The sequence below is a fragment of the Thunnus maccoyii genome, chromosome 24 (genome assembly GCF_910596095.1).
Source record: "Thunnus maccoyii chromosome 24, fThuMac1.1, whole genome shotgun sequence".
Classification (NCBI taxonomy): domain Eukaryota; kingdom Metazoa; phylum Chordata; class Actinopteri; order Scombriformes; family Scombridae; genus Thunnus; species Thunnus maccoyii.
Genome location: NC_056556.1, coordinates 11,619,165 through 11,634,520, shown reverse-complemented (window position 1 = coordinate 11,634,520; position 15,356 = coordinate 11,619,165). Strand labels below are relative to the sequence as shown.

Below are 15,356 nucleotides of genomic sequence, written 5' to 3'. Positions count from 1 at the left end.
CACCCTTTTTTCCATGAGTCAATTCTGTTTTCATCCTCTGGGGGGCGCTCAGGTTCAGGCCATGAGTCCAGCATGAGTCAAATATTGTTGTGTAACTAATATTAAGCGCCTATTGCTAAGTCATGCACGGGAGATGCTAGGTTTGATAAACTGAAGGGACGAACTCTCGCGAGGTTATGGTAAAGTGCTATGGTTAATAATCTCGCGATAATTTCTTTCCGGCTGCTCCGATCTAGCACCAACCATCGACATGGATAGCTGTTGTTTAACATGCACGCTACAAGGACAACCACCTTAGCAGCATGAGTACACACAGTAGACGGCAGGTATGAGAGACACACAGCTATATACCACTTGTACTCTCACTTCTCAGTCACAGTGTAAGTTTTTGTTCGTGTTAAAGCTGTGTATAGCTGATTAAGATAGCCGACAGCTAATAGTTAGTTTTATAGCTAGCTCCCCTGAAGTAACCTCTGTTATTGACAAGCGGCGTTCAAGTACCTGTGAAGTTGACAGCAACCGCCTGGCAAATAAGGTAATGTTACAACTGATAACATGTATTTTAGACTATATAATCCACATGTTAATATTGCTTTAGCCTGTTGTCCCTTAAGCTTCTCATGTTTATTATGTGGGAGAGGGTGTATCAACAGTTTTATATTTGTTATTTATATGAAGTGTCTCTGTAAACTGTTGTGCCCACACCCTTTGGAAATGTGTGGCATATGGGCGTTGTGGTGTAAATTTATAACCAGCAGCTAAATCTGGAGCAATAGTGAACCATGAGTCTGTCACTGAAACCTAATATAGCAATAGCCTGCCAAGTTTGTGTAGAGAGTCTGAAAGAGTGACATTTGCATTGTTATTTTAGTCAAAGGTGTGCAGCCTTCTTGACGTTTAAGCTGTTACATTTAGATTTAATAATATTTAATTTGCAGTGAATCTCAAAGTGCTACAGCATTAATAACATAACATAAAGAGAATAAACAAAACTGTGGTTCCGCATCTGTAAAATCTATAAAAATGATTTGTCTCTTTCCAGCTGCAGCCATGCTGGTACAGAGCTACTGTGAAGCCAATTCCTCCATCTCCCACACGTGGGTGGATGAAGGCATCTCCCCCTGCTTCTACTTCACACTGGTCCCCTCGGTTCTTCTCACCATCGCTTTCTTCCTCGGCACCATCCACTGCATATGCTTTCAGAAGTATGGCACCGCAATGGAACCCAAGTTCATACCGCGCTCTCGCCTCTATGGCCTCCAGCTGGCCATCTCCGTCCTTCTCCTTGTCCAGTTTTTGAGCGGGATGGTGTGGCGAGTTGCCAGCGGAGGGGAGCTCCCAGGCTATGTGGTGCTTTATGGCTGCTTTTCTACACTGGGCTGGGTATGGGCTACTGCCTTGCTTCGGGTGGAGAGACGCAGGGTCCTAGTGATGGATCGGACCAGGGGCCACAGTGCAGCTCTGCTGCTGTTCTGGGCTGTGGCGTTCTCAGCTGAGAACCTGGCTTTCGTCTCATGGTACAGTCCTCACTGGTGGTGGGGCCTTGATAACAACGAACAACAGGTGAGAGAAGATCATATATGATCTTTTTTTAAAATCAGCTTATAAAAAAATCAACTATCCATGTTGCCATGCCTGACATGCTTGAGGGTACTCTTACAACTCAAGTCTATAATTTTAGCCTCACTATGCCTGACCACAGTTTGTAGGTGGTGAACTATTTTCAGACAGGGTTTGGTCAAAATATTGTATACTGCATGCTGCACCTAGAGCAGTTTTCTTCAAGTTGAAGCAAGTTTATCTCCATTCCTATCAATCTGTGGTCAACTTTATTTCTCTTGTGCTGATCTAAGAAGGCACAAATAGAATAATAAAGTTCTATAAAATAGAGTCCCCCTATTCTGCATTATGATAAAAGTCTATCATTTCTGTTAATATCTTATAACATAAGTGGTGTGTATTTTAACAGTCTAATGGGCCAATGGTTGGTTATTTATAAAAAGATAAATATGTCTTTTGGGTCACTGCAATGAAGGCTGCTTATCCTGTCTTGTTTAAAATATAACAATGTACCCACCCAGCAAATAAAGGAAGACAAGCTTGCATGCAGAAATACATAATGCTTACGGTAGTGTGAGACAGACTGTTTTTTGCTGAGTCATTGCACCAGTCTGACTTTCACATCCCAAGAGCTACACTGTCAACCTATGAAATCATAAAACAAAATCTTGCCCCTCCCAGTCAGTCAGTAGCAGAGGTCAAACCTTGTGGTTATATAATTGTCAGCATTTTAAATGTCTTTTATTATTCTTTGTACAATGTGATCTGTCTTTAACTTAGAATGTTGTTTTGTACAGTAGCACTCCTCTGTTTTGCTCAATTTGGTCCCTCATCATCAGTCTAAATCCCCCACTATTTTTATTCCAGTTTACTGGAATAAAAATAGAATTATTTCTGATAGTAAATTATATGTCCTAATTACATCAGAGGCTTGTTCACTTTTTAATAAAAGACATATCTAATGCAGTCATCAGTGTAGTAATTTTCTCATACACAATTGTGTTATGAGCATTAAATTTCCATCTGTCCAGTATCACGTGCTGTGTAACTGATGTGGCATCCGTATTGATCTGTTTTAACTGTCTATGAACCCCTCAGGTGCAATTTGCTCTGTGGCTGATGCGCTACATTGGCACGGGGCTACTCTTCTTCATTGGTCTCAAAGCTCCTGGGTTGCCACGGAGACCCTACATGCTACTGATAAACGAAGATGAGCGGGACGTAGAACACAGCGGACAGGTATTAATGCATTTAAAGGTTCCCACGATCTGAGGCATCTTTTGAAGGATCTTTTGACCTCTATTTGGCAACAATATTTCAAAGTTTCACCCCTTAGATATACCCTGTTCTCTGCTGTTATAGACGATCCAGTGCTGTTATCATATGTTTCTCTATCTCAGAGCCTGCTGGGCAGAACAGAAGAGAACGAGTCTACTTGGAGGGATTTCTGGAAGAAGATCCGCCTGCTCATACCGTACATGTGGCCCCGGGGCAGCGTCTTCCTCCAGCTACTGGTCCTCTTCTGTTTGGGGCTGCTGGGAATCGAGAGGGCTATCAATGTCTTTGTTCCCATTTACTACAAAAATATTGGTGAATAACATATCATTTTACCGAGCCCAGTAGACTGAAATATTCATTTATTTCACAGCTGCTTCTAAAGTTAGAAGGCCTGTTCACACATCTATGTTGTTGCAACAAGCCTGAGCCACAAACTAAAAGCCAAAGGTTGAAAAGCCTCAGAAGCCTCATAAAAACATGCCAAAAAATATTGTTGAAAATACACATAGAGACTTGTAGACAGACTCCTTAAGTTCAACATGCACTGTTCCTCAAGATATACGATGTGATGAAATTGAAACATCCTTCTCCTGATAGCTTCGAGCCTCCTGAGGGCCAGAACACCTTCAGAAGTTCTCTTGTTTCATATATCATTTCTTATTTCATATATCATCATTTCTTGTTTCATATATCATGTCTAGTTCAAACACCTGACCTTATGACTTTATTCTGATTTACCTTTATGTCTTTCTCCCTCTCTCAGTGAATGAACTGACTGATGGCAGCAGCTGGCATACTGTGGCCACTACAGTGTGTATTTATGTCTTTCTCAAGCTCATGCAGGGCGGAGGAGCAGGTAAGTCTAGATACAGAACTATGAGAGTGGGCTCTGTAGTAGATAAATGCTCTGAAAGATACTGCTCATTGATAACTTTCCCCACTTTTGTCTTTGCCTCCTCCCAGGTGCCTCAGGGTTTGTCAGTAACCTGCGCTCCTTCCTGTGGATTCGGGTGCAGCAGTTCACCAACCGTGTGGTTCAGGTGCGTCTGTTTGCCCACCTGCACTCCCTCTCCCTGCGCTGGCATCTGGGCCGCAAAACCGGTGATGTGCTGAGAAGCATCGACCGTGGTACCTCCTCCATCAACAGCCTGCTCAGGTAAGATGGCACTAAATGTGATTGAAGTAATAAATATCAGAATAATGAATGAGTGGTTGACTTTTTAACAAAACCGCACTACTCAGCTACACAATCTGGCAGTTTGTCAAATAATTTAACTAAAACGACTTCTGTCTGTACAGTTTTGATGCCAACATTTAGCAATTCTTAATATATATGTATATAGTGGGACCAGGGTCTTTTCAGAATCCATGTGTTTATGTGGACTTTCATTCTCCTATTTTAATTTGAAGAGGATATTTACTAAACTATCTGTATTTTCCCGCAGCTACATAGTGTTCAGCATCTTCCCAACCATCGCTGACATTGTCATTTCCATCATTTACTTCATCACCTATTTCAATGCGTGGTTTGGTCTTATTGTCTTCGTCTGCATGGCCCTGTACCTCAGTAAGTAGCGCACATCAGACACATTTCTGTAATACCACCTGTGATGCTACATAATAAGTTCAACTGAGTTTAATTAATAATTTAAAAAGTTGAACATAGCCACAGATAAAATGTTTAAATCTTCCTTCCGTCCACCAGCTCTGACCATCATCATCACTGAATGGAGAACCAAGTACAGACGAGACATGAATCAGCAGGACAACAATGCCAAGTCCAAGGCTGTGGACTCTTTGTTAAACTTTGAGACGGTACATTAAACTTTTTGTCGTCTGTTGTGATTCATCAAGACATCTTAAGATGTCAAACTTTATTGTGTTTTCTGTCTGTTAAATAGGTAAAATACTACAATGCGGAGAACTATGAGGTCGGCCGTTTTGAGGATGCCATCTTAAAATATCAGGTAAGTCACAGGTGTTTATTTATGATAATAACCAATTAAGCAGTTACAAATCTAGCCTAAACAGTGCCTGCATCTTCATCTGCTGTTTTATTCTAGCAGAATACTGAATGCAATCCTTGCCACTGGCATAATGTGTTGTTCTGCATCAATCAAAACAAACCTGTAGGAACACTACACATACCGTCTGTCCAGTTATCGCTGCCTTTAAGATTGCCATCAGTGCCAAGCTGCACAAGATGCTGTGTGGAAGCAAATTAGCAAGTTGACCAGCAGCAGATGGCCAAACCCTCTAGGAGAGATGATTATTTATGTCAGCTTTAGTTTCAAAACAAAGAAAATAATAAAAACACGAAAATAACACAGTTGATTCCAGCAAGAAAATACATTCCCTGTTCATCGTGATAGCTCACTGGGAGCTGGAATAAAGAACTTCTTGTCTGCATTAAGCAGACCGTGAAGACTTGGACCGGGCTATGTTTTTGTTTTGGTAATATGGCTTCTGTGTCTAATGGCTCTGCTGACCCTCTACTCTAGGTGTCAGAGTGGAAGACCCAGGCGTCCTTGGCCTTCCTCAACCAAACACAGAACCTCATCATCGGATCAGGCCTGCTGGCCGGCTCCCTGCTCTGTGCCTACTTTGTGACTGAAGGAAAGTTTCAGGTACTGATCACAACGTCATGTCATTTCATGACGTTATCATTACACATAATCCAAAATATGCTGACATGAAATTGCTAATGTTCAAGAATAAGAATTCTGGTTTGAAGTGTACCATTCAGTTTGATCATTTAAAAAAAAAATCCTCTTATCCTAGGTTGGAGATTTTGTTCTCTTTGGTACTTACATCATCCAGTTGTACACCCCTCTCAACTGGTTTGGTACCTACTACAGGTAAGAAGAGGCAGAAACAGCTGAAGCTGCCTTAAAGATTCTTAATTGTGGTTCAGTTAGAAATTGAGAATGAGCCTGAATCATTACTGAGTGAACAGCTGTTCAAGTTTATGTTTTGACCTAAATTGGCCTCAGCTCTGGAAGAACTTACTTTCAACACAAGTTCTGTGCTTCTAATTGGCTCTTGCTTTTGTTACTAACTGTTGACTCTTGTTTTTATTGCAGAATGATCCAGAATTCCTTCATTGACATGGAAAGCATGTTCAAACTTTTTGAAGAGGAGGAAGAGGTATATTTGAAACTGAACGATGTTTGATCTGTGCTGTATTATGATCCACTATTTTTAAATTTGCTGTCTTTGTTCCCTCATGTAGGTGAAAGATGAAGTAAATGCAGGGAATCTTCTCTACAAACTAGGAAAAGTGGAGTTTGAGAATGTTTACTTCAGCTACACTAATGGGTTGGTTGGCATTTGTTTTGATAGCCTGGTTAGAAATATTATAAGTTTTTAACTAGATGTAAGCCAAAGTGTTGATACAAGACTCAGTACTTACATTTCTGTACTGTTTTACAGCAAGGAGATTCTTAAGGATGTTTCCTTCACTGTACTGCCTGGACAGACAGTTGCCTTGGTAAGTCTGAGGAACATATTTAAGTCAAAATAGATTTTTCCCTCTGCTCACTTATACAACCTGTGTTTAAGTATTCTCTGTTTAGACTGTACCATCAGCTGTTTTCCTGTTTATCTCCTCAGGTGGGACCGTCAGGGTCTGGGAAGAGCACTATTATTAGACTTATCTTCCGTTTCTATGACGTTCATGGAGGCTGCATTCGCATCGATGGCCAGGATATATCGAAAGTAAGTGTTTGGCACCAGAGCCAGCACACGAACCTCAGCTTCATAAATTGAATTAGAGTTCAAACTGTGTCTCTGTGATACATTAACAATTAAATTTAACATAATAAGCACAATATTGACAATGACACAGTTGGATAATTTAATATAGCAGCCCCAAAGCTAAATAGTAAGATCCACTAGCTGTTAGAAGGCACTGTACATCATTTAATGTCCTAATGACATCATCTAACTGCTATTAGCATGAATTAGTCCACAATTTATGCGTCTCTTGAGATTACCGAGAGCAAGGGAAGCCCAGTGCCTTCCATAAAGCTGTTTGTGTTTCGAGGCACACTCTGGATTAGTGATTACTTTTGTCTTCACTGTGTTTCTCCAGGTGAAGCAGACATCTCTGCGAGCTCATATTGGCGTGGTCCCCCAGGATACTGTGCTTTTCAACGACACCATCCGGGACAACATTCGTTACGGTCGCATCTCTGCTAGCGACCAGGAGGTGGAGGAGGCTGCCATCGCTGCTGATATCCACAGTAAAATCATGACATTCCCTGAAGGTAATTTATAGATTAACCCTTCTGTGATATTCAGCATTGTGACTTTGTTTTAAAGCAATCTCCGATGTTGCAAAAACCTTTTTTACCATCTACTTTTATTATTCTCTGGCAGGTTATGATACGCAGGTGGGTGAAAGAGGTCTGAAGCTGAGTGGAGGAGAGAAGCAAAGGGTGGCTATAGCCAGAACTATCCTCAAAGCACCACAGATTATCCTGCTGGATGAGGTGAGATTAAAGAAGGAGTAATGGTATCTGACTATGCAAGCAGGTACATGACTAGAAGTGTCATTGCATATCGTTATTTACGAATCAATGGGGGCTCAGCTAACTTGTTTCACTACTGATCAACTTTGAATGACTGAAGTTGTTGCTTTTATTTCCAATTTTAAAACATGCTGTCTCTCCACAGGCCACATCTGCATTAGATACACAGACAGAACGCAACATCCAGGCCTCACTGGCTAAAGTCTGTGCTAACCGTACAACAGTTGTTGTAGCTCACAGGTAAAATATTCTGAAATGTTTGTTTTTCTTTGCCTTTGTTTAAGACAATCTGGGATTTTGTTTTGATGAGTTGTGTCCCTTTTTTGTTTATATAAAAGGTTGTCTACCATCATCGGAGCAGACCAGATTCTGCTTATCAATGAGGGTCGGATTGCTGAGCGAGGACGGTAAGTGTGTGCCTATTGCTCTGAATTACAGACTGACGACCATATAAAAGTTGTTCACTGAACTGTAAGTAACTCACTTTTTCTCCATCCAAGACATGACGAATTGCTGCTCAAGGGAGGCATGTATGCAGACATGTGGATGAAGCAACAGCAGGCCCAGGATGTGGATTCCTCATCAGACACAGAAGCCAAAGACCGCAAGTCTGAGAAGCTGCAGCCACCATCATCCTCTTCAGGCCACCACGGCCACTGAATGTTTATTTTTGTTTTGTTTTGTAAGAGAACTCTACATTTTTAATTCCCCTACCCTTTTTAAAGTTGATAGATAATTTCAACATCATGGAACACTCAGCTAGGTGAAAGTGTTACATATTTTTAGTTTTGCAACTGAATGTGCAATGAGAGGTCATGGAGACAAGAGACACTGCCTTAAAACAAGGAAGAACAAACACTCCTGAAGTGTTTAAATGTAGACACACAGATAAAGACAGTCTTTTTCCACTAAGTTATACCCAAGGTTTTTATGTAGGAACAGGAGCAAAAATGTCAAACTATTGCAAAGCATGTAATAGTGTAAAAAGCAGATGCAGATACTTGTGGTGGTTTTTTTTTTTTTAATAACTTCATTATAAGACTGAAGACTGAAAACATGCTGAGTCATGGCTTCACAGGGCGACACCCTGAGTGCTTAAATTTGTAGAACCTGAACTTGTTGGAATATTATTATTATTATTATTAGAATGACCTCTGCCACGTTTTTAATGTTGTTTGTCTTTATATTTTTTTAATTAAACTTTTGTTAGTTTAAGCTGTCTGATTGTCTGTGAACTGGCATTTTCTTTTCCCGTTGTAGCTTAAAATAATGTATGACCTGAGTCTTACATTATTGTAACGATATGAAAGGGAGCACTGCGAGAAGTGAGGGAATAAAACACTCTAATTAGAGCCTCAATACTGAATCTTGTTTAATTGAGAGGCTAAAGATTGAAAACTGAATAATATCATGTGAATGACATTGGGTCTGTATACAAGCTGTCAGGGACTGTTTTAATTTTCTACGTTTTTAGTAGTTGGTTTCTAAGCTCTGCTGTTATTTAAAGTGATATTATTTAAAGTAAATGTGTAAGCATCTGTATACATTTGATTATCAAGGTAATGTGGGGTGTGATTATCTGATTGTCGTGTGTTCTAAATTGTTGTCAAGAATTAATGAATACACAAGTTAAGGGAAAATGTGACAATTGTGTGTGAATTTTTTTAAAGACTTTTTAGGTACACTGTTTCACACAAATGGCCTAAATCCATCTCTGCCTGTCCTTGGCAGTTATAGACAATAGACCTTTCTCATATGAGACATTTTAAATTGTTACATGGATATAAAGGAGCCGTCATTAAAGTCATAGATCTGTGGTTTTGCTGCTATAACATGTTAAATGTCTGGCATGAACAAAAGTATACCATCAAACTAAATAGCCCATGCAATAATACTGACCAGTATTCTCACCAAATGTATTCATAAGTATATATACAAAATTTCTAAATTTGCCTGTAATTTTATTTCTTAAATCTACCTCACAAATGGTATTGTTCATTATTATTACATTTTGTAAATATTCTGTTTTGTCTTGACTTATAAACAATAAAGGTGTTTCCAGATGTTCCAGTCTGTAAAATAAAAATACCAATCCAGTTTATATAAAATCATGTTATTATTATTCTATCACATTAGTTTTGTACTTTGTAGTATCCCAATGATTGAACAAAAACATTGCACCGCATCTTTCTGTCAAAGCAGCAGTCTGACATGATAAGTGATGGTTGTTCATGCCAACAGCAACATGTGTGTGTGCTGTAATGGCTTGATGTAAATGGCAGTAAGGAGTGTGTGGCTACCTAGTGATTAACTTTGATTCACATAAAGATTTTTTGACAGTTTGTGTCTTTGAATGTTCTTGCATGAGGCCCATATCAAATATTTTGTTTTAAATAATGTGTTAATTGATTGAATTAAAGTAAGCGTGAAGAATAGTGAGAGCTGCATGGTTAAGTACATTTCTTTATTACTACTACTGTTGTTGCCATCACTTGTTTATTTCTTGTTTTTTTTCTTTCTTGAACCTTACAAGTACAACTTTATTCTTGTAATATTACGACTTTATTCCCGTAATCTCAAAAAAATTAATACTTTCTCTCAGTGTGGCCCAACATTTATATGAATAAAACTTTTAAACTAGAAACATAATATAAGTTAAAAATACTTTCTTTACGTCAACAACCGTTGTGTAACTGTTCCGCATATGTCTGAAAGGAGACAAATATCTGGAGGCTTCAGTCATTACTGTCCTGGTGCAAAAAAACAAAAAAAATCCTAGGATAGTGTCGGAAAGACCAGCAATACACTGCCTTACTCTGCCTTTCATTGGCTAGTACTCATTTCCTTCGTTGGTAAGGTTAGTTACATTTGGGCATGAGGAGTGAGATGGATCAGGGTAAGAGCCAATCAGAGGCAGAGTAGGGCGGGTCTTCGCAGAAAGTTCCGTCTCCATCCTAGAGAACGTAAAGGTCCCGGTCAGGGCGTGTTGCTAATTGAGCTCTTCCAGGCCAGGCAGCAGTCGTCTTTTCAACACTCGGCTGACTAATGTTTAATCTAAAGTAGATATGGATTTCGACGCTTTATTTAACGAAAATACTATTCAGTTTTCGGACTTCCAGGAGTTCACGGTACGTTGTTAAGCTAACATCCCGCCAGGTCAACAAACTACGGAAGCTAAGCCAACGCTAGGCGGATTAGCCTGCTAGCTGACGTTAGTTAACATTGTGTTCCCGTTTAGGGCGAAAGTTACATTGCGAAGCGTTTCACACCAAAGCTAAAAAAATTAAACAAAAAAGTTAACAAGCACTTATAGTTAACGCCAGTGATGTTTATAAGCTAGTATTAATGTTAAAAACGCTCACTTTACGACGCCATCGAAAGGCCTAAGTTAGCGTATACAGCTAGCTAACATTATACAGTATGATTGTGGTCAACAGTCTATTCGGTGTTGATGGTGCATTTGTTAATTGGCGTAACGTAACTCTGCTAGAAAAAGGCAGTGCTGAATATAGTGCTTTGTTTGTAGCTAGCTTCAGTCAAACTATTAATACAGCTGTTCCTGTTTACAGTTTCTTCCTGGACACCAGAAGTTGACTGAGAGAGTGAGAAAACGACTGTATTATGGCCTGGATAAAGACGTTTCTTTAGATGCCCTCTCCTGCCCTGTCACAGGTGAGATACATGTTTTAAAATGGTAAACAGACACACATTCATAAGAAATAAAAGATGTTTGTTTTTACTTACAAGTCAAAGAAAAGAGGATTTTCTTATTGGATTAAACAATCTAAAAGTTGTGCCAGCCTATCTTTAATTGTGTCATTACTTAATTTTTTAATAAAAATGTAGTACTACTGTTGTTGCGCCACTTGTTTATGTCTTTTTTTCCCCTTTCTCCACTTAGTCCTTGTTTTTCTTTCTTACTTTGGGATGTTGGGATCATGGGGTGGGGGAATTGTATGGGATCACGATTAGCAAACAAAGAGTATAAAAAATAAAATAAAAGTTGTGCCAGTCATTTATGTGGAAGATGTTCAGAGTTAACTAGCAAACTTTAGTAAATAAATGCAATCACATGGGAGTCCACTTATGTCTCTCCACTTTGTGGAATTCCAGATATTGCCGTCGAGATCTTCCAGAAGTCTGCACCAAGTCCAATACGAAAACTCCACAAGAAGTATGCTGCTCATGTTGCCAGGTTTGTACATACAGATTATACATTCTTACAGAAACTAAACATAACACTGTTGAAAGAATCATGCATCTAAAACCAGATCATTTTTCATTCATAACTGTATATTTGAACAGGCTGTATATACTGTACATAACCACCTATGTGCAGTGGGCTCCAAAAGTCTTTTTTGCACCCCACTGTATATAAAGTAACATGTCACTTTTTTTCTTACCATTCAATATTTATCTCAGCACTCCTTGAACTCTTCACCTCTTTGTGCTATTTGTATCCTGTTTACAGTTAACAAACGGTTTCACCTGTTGATTGACATTCCTTGTACATCTTTCTGAAGATTGTTGTGTTGTACATGAATACATTGAGAGCCACTAAACCAGAGTCAAATTCCTTGTATGCATAAACATATTTGGCCAATAAAGATACTGAAACCAGTTCATTTTTTGCTTCAGGGAGGCTTGCATCTCTCCGTGTGCCATGATGCTGGCTCTAGTTTACATAGAAAGGCTCCGACACAGAAACCCTGAATACCTACAAAAGATCTCCTCCTCTGACCTCTTCCTGATCTCCATGGTATGTATTTCAAGCATACAAAGGTCATTCTAAATGTGTCACAGTGTTTTTTCAAGCATGTTCACTGTTCATTTCAGAATGGAGTTTATTCTTTATATTCCCAGACTGGGGCTCTACTTCTGATTTCTGAAATGAATATGATAGTGAGTATTATGATATTGCATTGACAAACGCAGTGATCTCTTATCTAGATGGTTGCCAGCAAGTACCTGTATGATGAAGGGGAGGAAGAAGAGGTTTTCAATGATGAGTGGGGAGCAGCAGGCAAGCTGGATGTCCAAACTGTCAATAACCTGGAGATGAACTTCTTGAACGCTATTGTAAGCGGCAGTCTGTGTGTCTTCGTGTGTGCCAGTATGTATGTTTGGTTCAAGTTCTTTGTCCCAACCATTTTGTCATATCTTGTAGGAGTGGAGCCTCTTCACGGAGCCAAATGACTTCTTCGATATATTGAATCAGCTGGAAACCAGGTCTGTAGTCAGCTATGTACAATACTAAAATACAGTATCTATAAGAAATATTTATCCACCAAACAAAGCATAGAAAAGGTGGGCTTACTAATACTTTTTTTTATCAGCGCTGTAGCAGCATAATCATTTTGTGTGAAAAATTTCTGACTTTAGTCTCTGCACTCTGTGTCCCCAGCATTGCAGAGCGGCAGGGGATGAAACGTGGCTGGTTTACCTACACTGACCTCTGTGTGCTGCTGGAGCAATCAGCATGGAGTCATGCCCTCACAGCCATCTACCAGCACTTTACCAAGGTGAGGAGGAGATTTGAGTTGGAGGGAGCAGAGAGGATATTATTCCGTTTGGGAGGAGGGGTCTTGTGAAGTTTTTCATAGGCATAGTTTTTAAATGTGTTTTGTTTATGTGCTCCATTATAACTTAACACCGTCTGACCATAAACTAAAAAAAGAAAAGAGAATGAGGTCATAAATGTTATGGATTTTTATCATATTATGTTTCATCATAAAATTTGACCTTGTTTTATTTTCAGGTATCCTGTATGCTTGGACTCGTCTACCTGACCAGTGTGGCCGGCCTTATTGCCACCAGCGCTGTGCTGCACCAGCTCAGTCTCTCCAGGAGCGGCCAATCCCTGCTTCCAGTTCCAGCTGATATCAGCCCAGCCCAACTTGAGACCTCCAACCTAAACCCAGAAGCTCCTCCTGCAGCCCAACGCCTCCCCTGTTGCATTCTGGCCAATAAGAGTCTGAACCGTCAGACCAGTGCACTCGGAATCAGCCAGGACCAGAGACAAAATCCTCCATCGGCTTCCTCACAGACATCCATATTGTGTCTCTGGGGCTCCCTCCTTGCCTCAATGGGTCACATACATCCCGAAACAAAATCTGAGATGGAAAGTCCCCAAACCTGGTCTACTGCCTCCTTCTTCTGTCCTGGCTGTCTTGCATTCCTCCCTCCACTTCAGTGCGGGCTTAGAAACACCTCCACCCCCTTCGCTCACGGGCCCCTTGATAACCATCAGCGTCATGCAGCATGGCCGGCCTCCAGCCTCTTTGAAGGCGCGGACAGGAGTCTGAACTCTCGCCTGGGGGGGGTATTTCCTCCTGTAAAGCTGGGACCCTGCCATCCAGAGTCTCTGTTACCTGTCGACAAAACCCAAGCTCTGCTCATGCCTGGCTAGAGACCAGCCACTGCTGCCAACCTGTAGTGATGGACTCTGGAAATGAAACCAGCATTGTTTTCATGACTCATCAACTGCATCAAGTCATGTTTTGTTTACTTTTCCAGATCTAGAATAACAGGTGCAAAGGCAGGAGTACTCCATTTCAGACATGGCGAGAGTCTGAAAACAGCACAGGGTGGAAGTTCACTTATAGTTCACTATCGCAGAATACATTTGCCATAAGTAAAATGCCATAGCGTTCAGTTAATGCTCTGCAACATGCTTTTACTGCAGAGATGATCACGTTAAGTAATTTGAAGATAATTTGATATGTTTTCCTTGGCTGCAACCAAACTGTTTTGCTACCCACATTCGTTATTGTTTGAAAGTTCAGACCTATCGGATGGTGATGTAGGGCCTTTGAGATTAGTGCGTTCTGAGTTATTATATTACAGTTGTAATATTAAAGCTGCTTGCTACTTGGCAGGTTGATGAAGGTATGCGGAGGTTTCACAGTATAACTGAAAGTTGAGTTTTTTTTTTATGATGGCGCTCTGTAAGAAGAAGGGACTTAACCAGTTTACTTTGTCTAAGTTAGCTTATCCATATTAGCTTTTGTTAACACACATTTTTCATATTTGCATGCAGGTTTACATCAGAAACTGGTCATACATATGCTGCAAGCACTGATATTGTACACCGGATAGTTTTTGTTACTATATGAAGAACAAATTGTCTCATGTCCTTGTAAACTTTCCACTATTTATTTAGGAGAAAGCGTCACAGAAAGGACATGTCAGTGGACAATTCTCCATACCTCAGTGTAACTTTCATCAGCCACAGTGACATCAGAAAATCGACTCTGGCCATTTTTAGGTAACATTTATTGTCTCATTTTCTTTTTGTACTCAAAGATTCACAGTTTTTTATGTGGCAACAGGAAGACACATAACCTTAAAGCCAATTTTCTACAACAGGGTAATATTTTAACAAATTTAAGAGATTTACCTCTAAGTTTCCCATTCTCCTAGGGGAAGAAGGGTTTCTATCAAAGAGACGGGCTCCTGGGGTTTCATGCCATTTCTATTTGGTTTCTGGTTGGTGTTTCTGAAGTGAATATTTTGAATATAATGGCACTTGCTCTAATATGTAACACGTTAAAGGCTAACAGCAGTCTTTCTTAGGTGATGTGGTCTGGAATTTGCACATTTGACTCCATTTCCATAGCAACAGGACATTTCACTCCATCATTACTGCATTGTCCAGTATATCATTTAAACACCAGAGAAATTTGTTAAGCATTGATTCATTTTGATGCTATGTACACAGTTTTACATTGCCTTGTTTCTAATAAAGGCAACATGGTCCCTGGGACATTTACTTTGTAATTGAACCTTTGACAAATTGCTCTGAGCATTTGAATTTGATACACTTTGAAGCACGAGGTCTTTTAATTTTGTACATGGTGTAAAATGCAAATATTGTAAAAAGTGTGTAGAAAAACCCAGAATTAATAAAGAACGCATTTCTTTACCAAATTTGTCAATTACTATGTGTCAACAATCAAATGAAGCCCAGTAGAATCATCATTTGAC

General features: G+C 39.9%; 2 protein-coding genes across 3 annotated transcripts; both read left to right on the top strand.

Annotated features, from left to right (window-relative positions):
• Positions 1-119: 119 nt before the first annotated feature.
• Positions 120-9,778, top strand: abcb6a (ATP-binding cassette, sub-family B (MDR/TAP), member 6a). 2 transcript variants are annotated; one of them, XM_042404745.1, is made up of 20 exons: positions 120-326; positions 1,043-1,563; positions 2,659-2,799; positions 2,961-3,150; positions 3,602-3,694; positions 3,802-3,994; positions 4,284-4,405; positions 4,544-4,653; positions 4,740-4,805; positions 5,340-5,465; positions 5,620-5,696; positions 5,922-5,985; positions 6,071-6,156; positions 6,271-6,328; positions 6,451-6,555; positions 6,932-7,106; positions 7,219-7,331; positions 7,516-7,610; positions 7,709-7,777; positions 7,871-9,778. In XM_042404745.1, the coding sequence occupies exons 2-20, from the start codon at positions 1,051-1,053 to the stop codon at positions 8,028-8,030; spliced, it is 2,556 nt and encodes an 851-aa protein (XP_042260679.1). In that variant the 5' UTR covers positions 120-326; positions 1,043-1,050; the 3' UTR covers positions 8,031-9,778. The 2 variants fall into 2 exon arrangements, with proteins under 2 accessions (XP_042260679.1, XP_042260677.1); XM_042404743.1 differs by having other exon boundaries at positions 120-535; positions 7,871-9,777.
• Positions 9,779-10,310: 532 nt separating this feature from the next.
• On the top strand, positions 10,311-14,302 carry cnppd1 (cyclin Pas1/PHO80 domain containing 1). Its single transcript, XM_042404746.1, has 8 exons — positions 10,311-10,498; positions 10,940-11,042; positions 11,484-11,565; positions 12,009-12,129; positions 12,321-12,449; positions 12,538-12,599; positions 12,775-12,892; positions 13,129-14,302. Exons 1-8 carry the CDS (start codon positions 10,436-10,438, stop codon positions 13,777-13,779), a joined length of 1,329 nt encoding a protein of 442 aa, XP_042260680.1. The 5' UTR covers positions 10,311-10,435; the 3' UTR covers positions 13,780-14,302.
• The last annotated feature ends 1,054 nt before the right edge of the window (positions 14,303-15,356 follow it).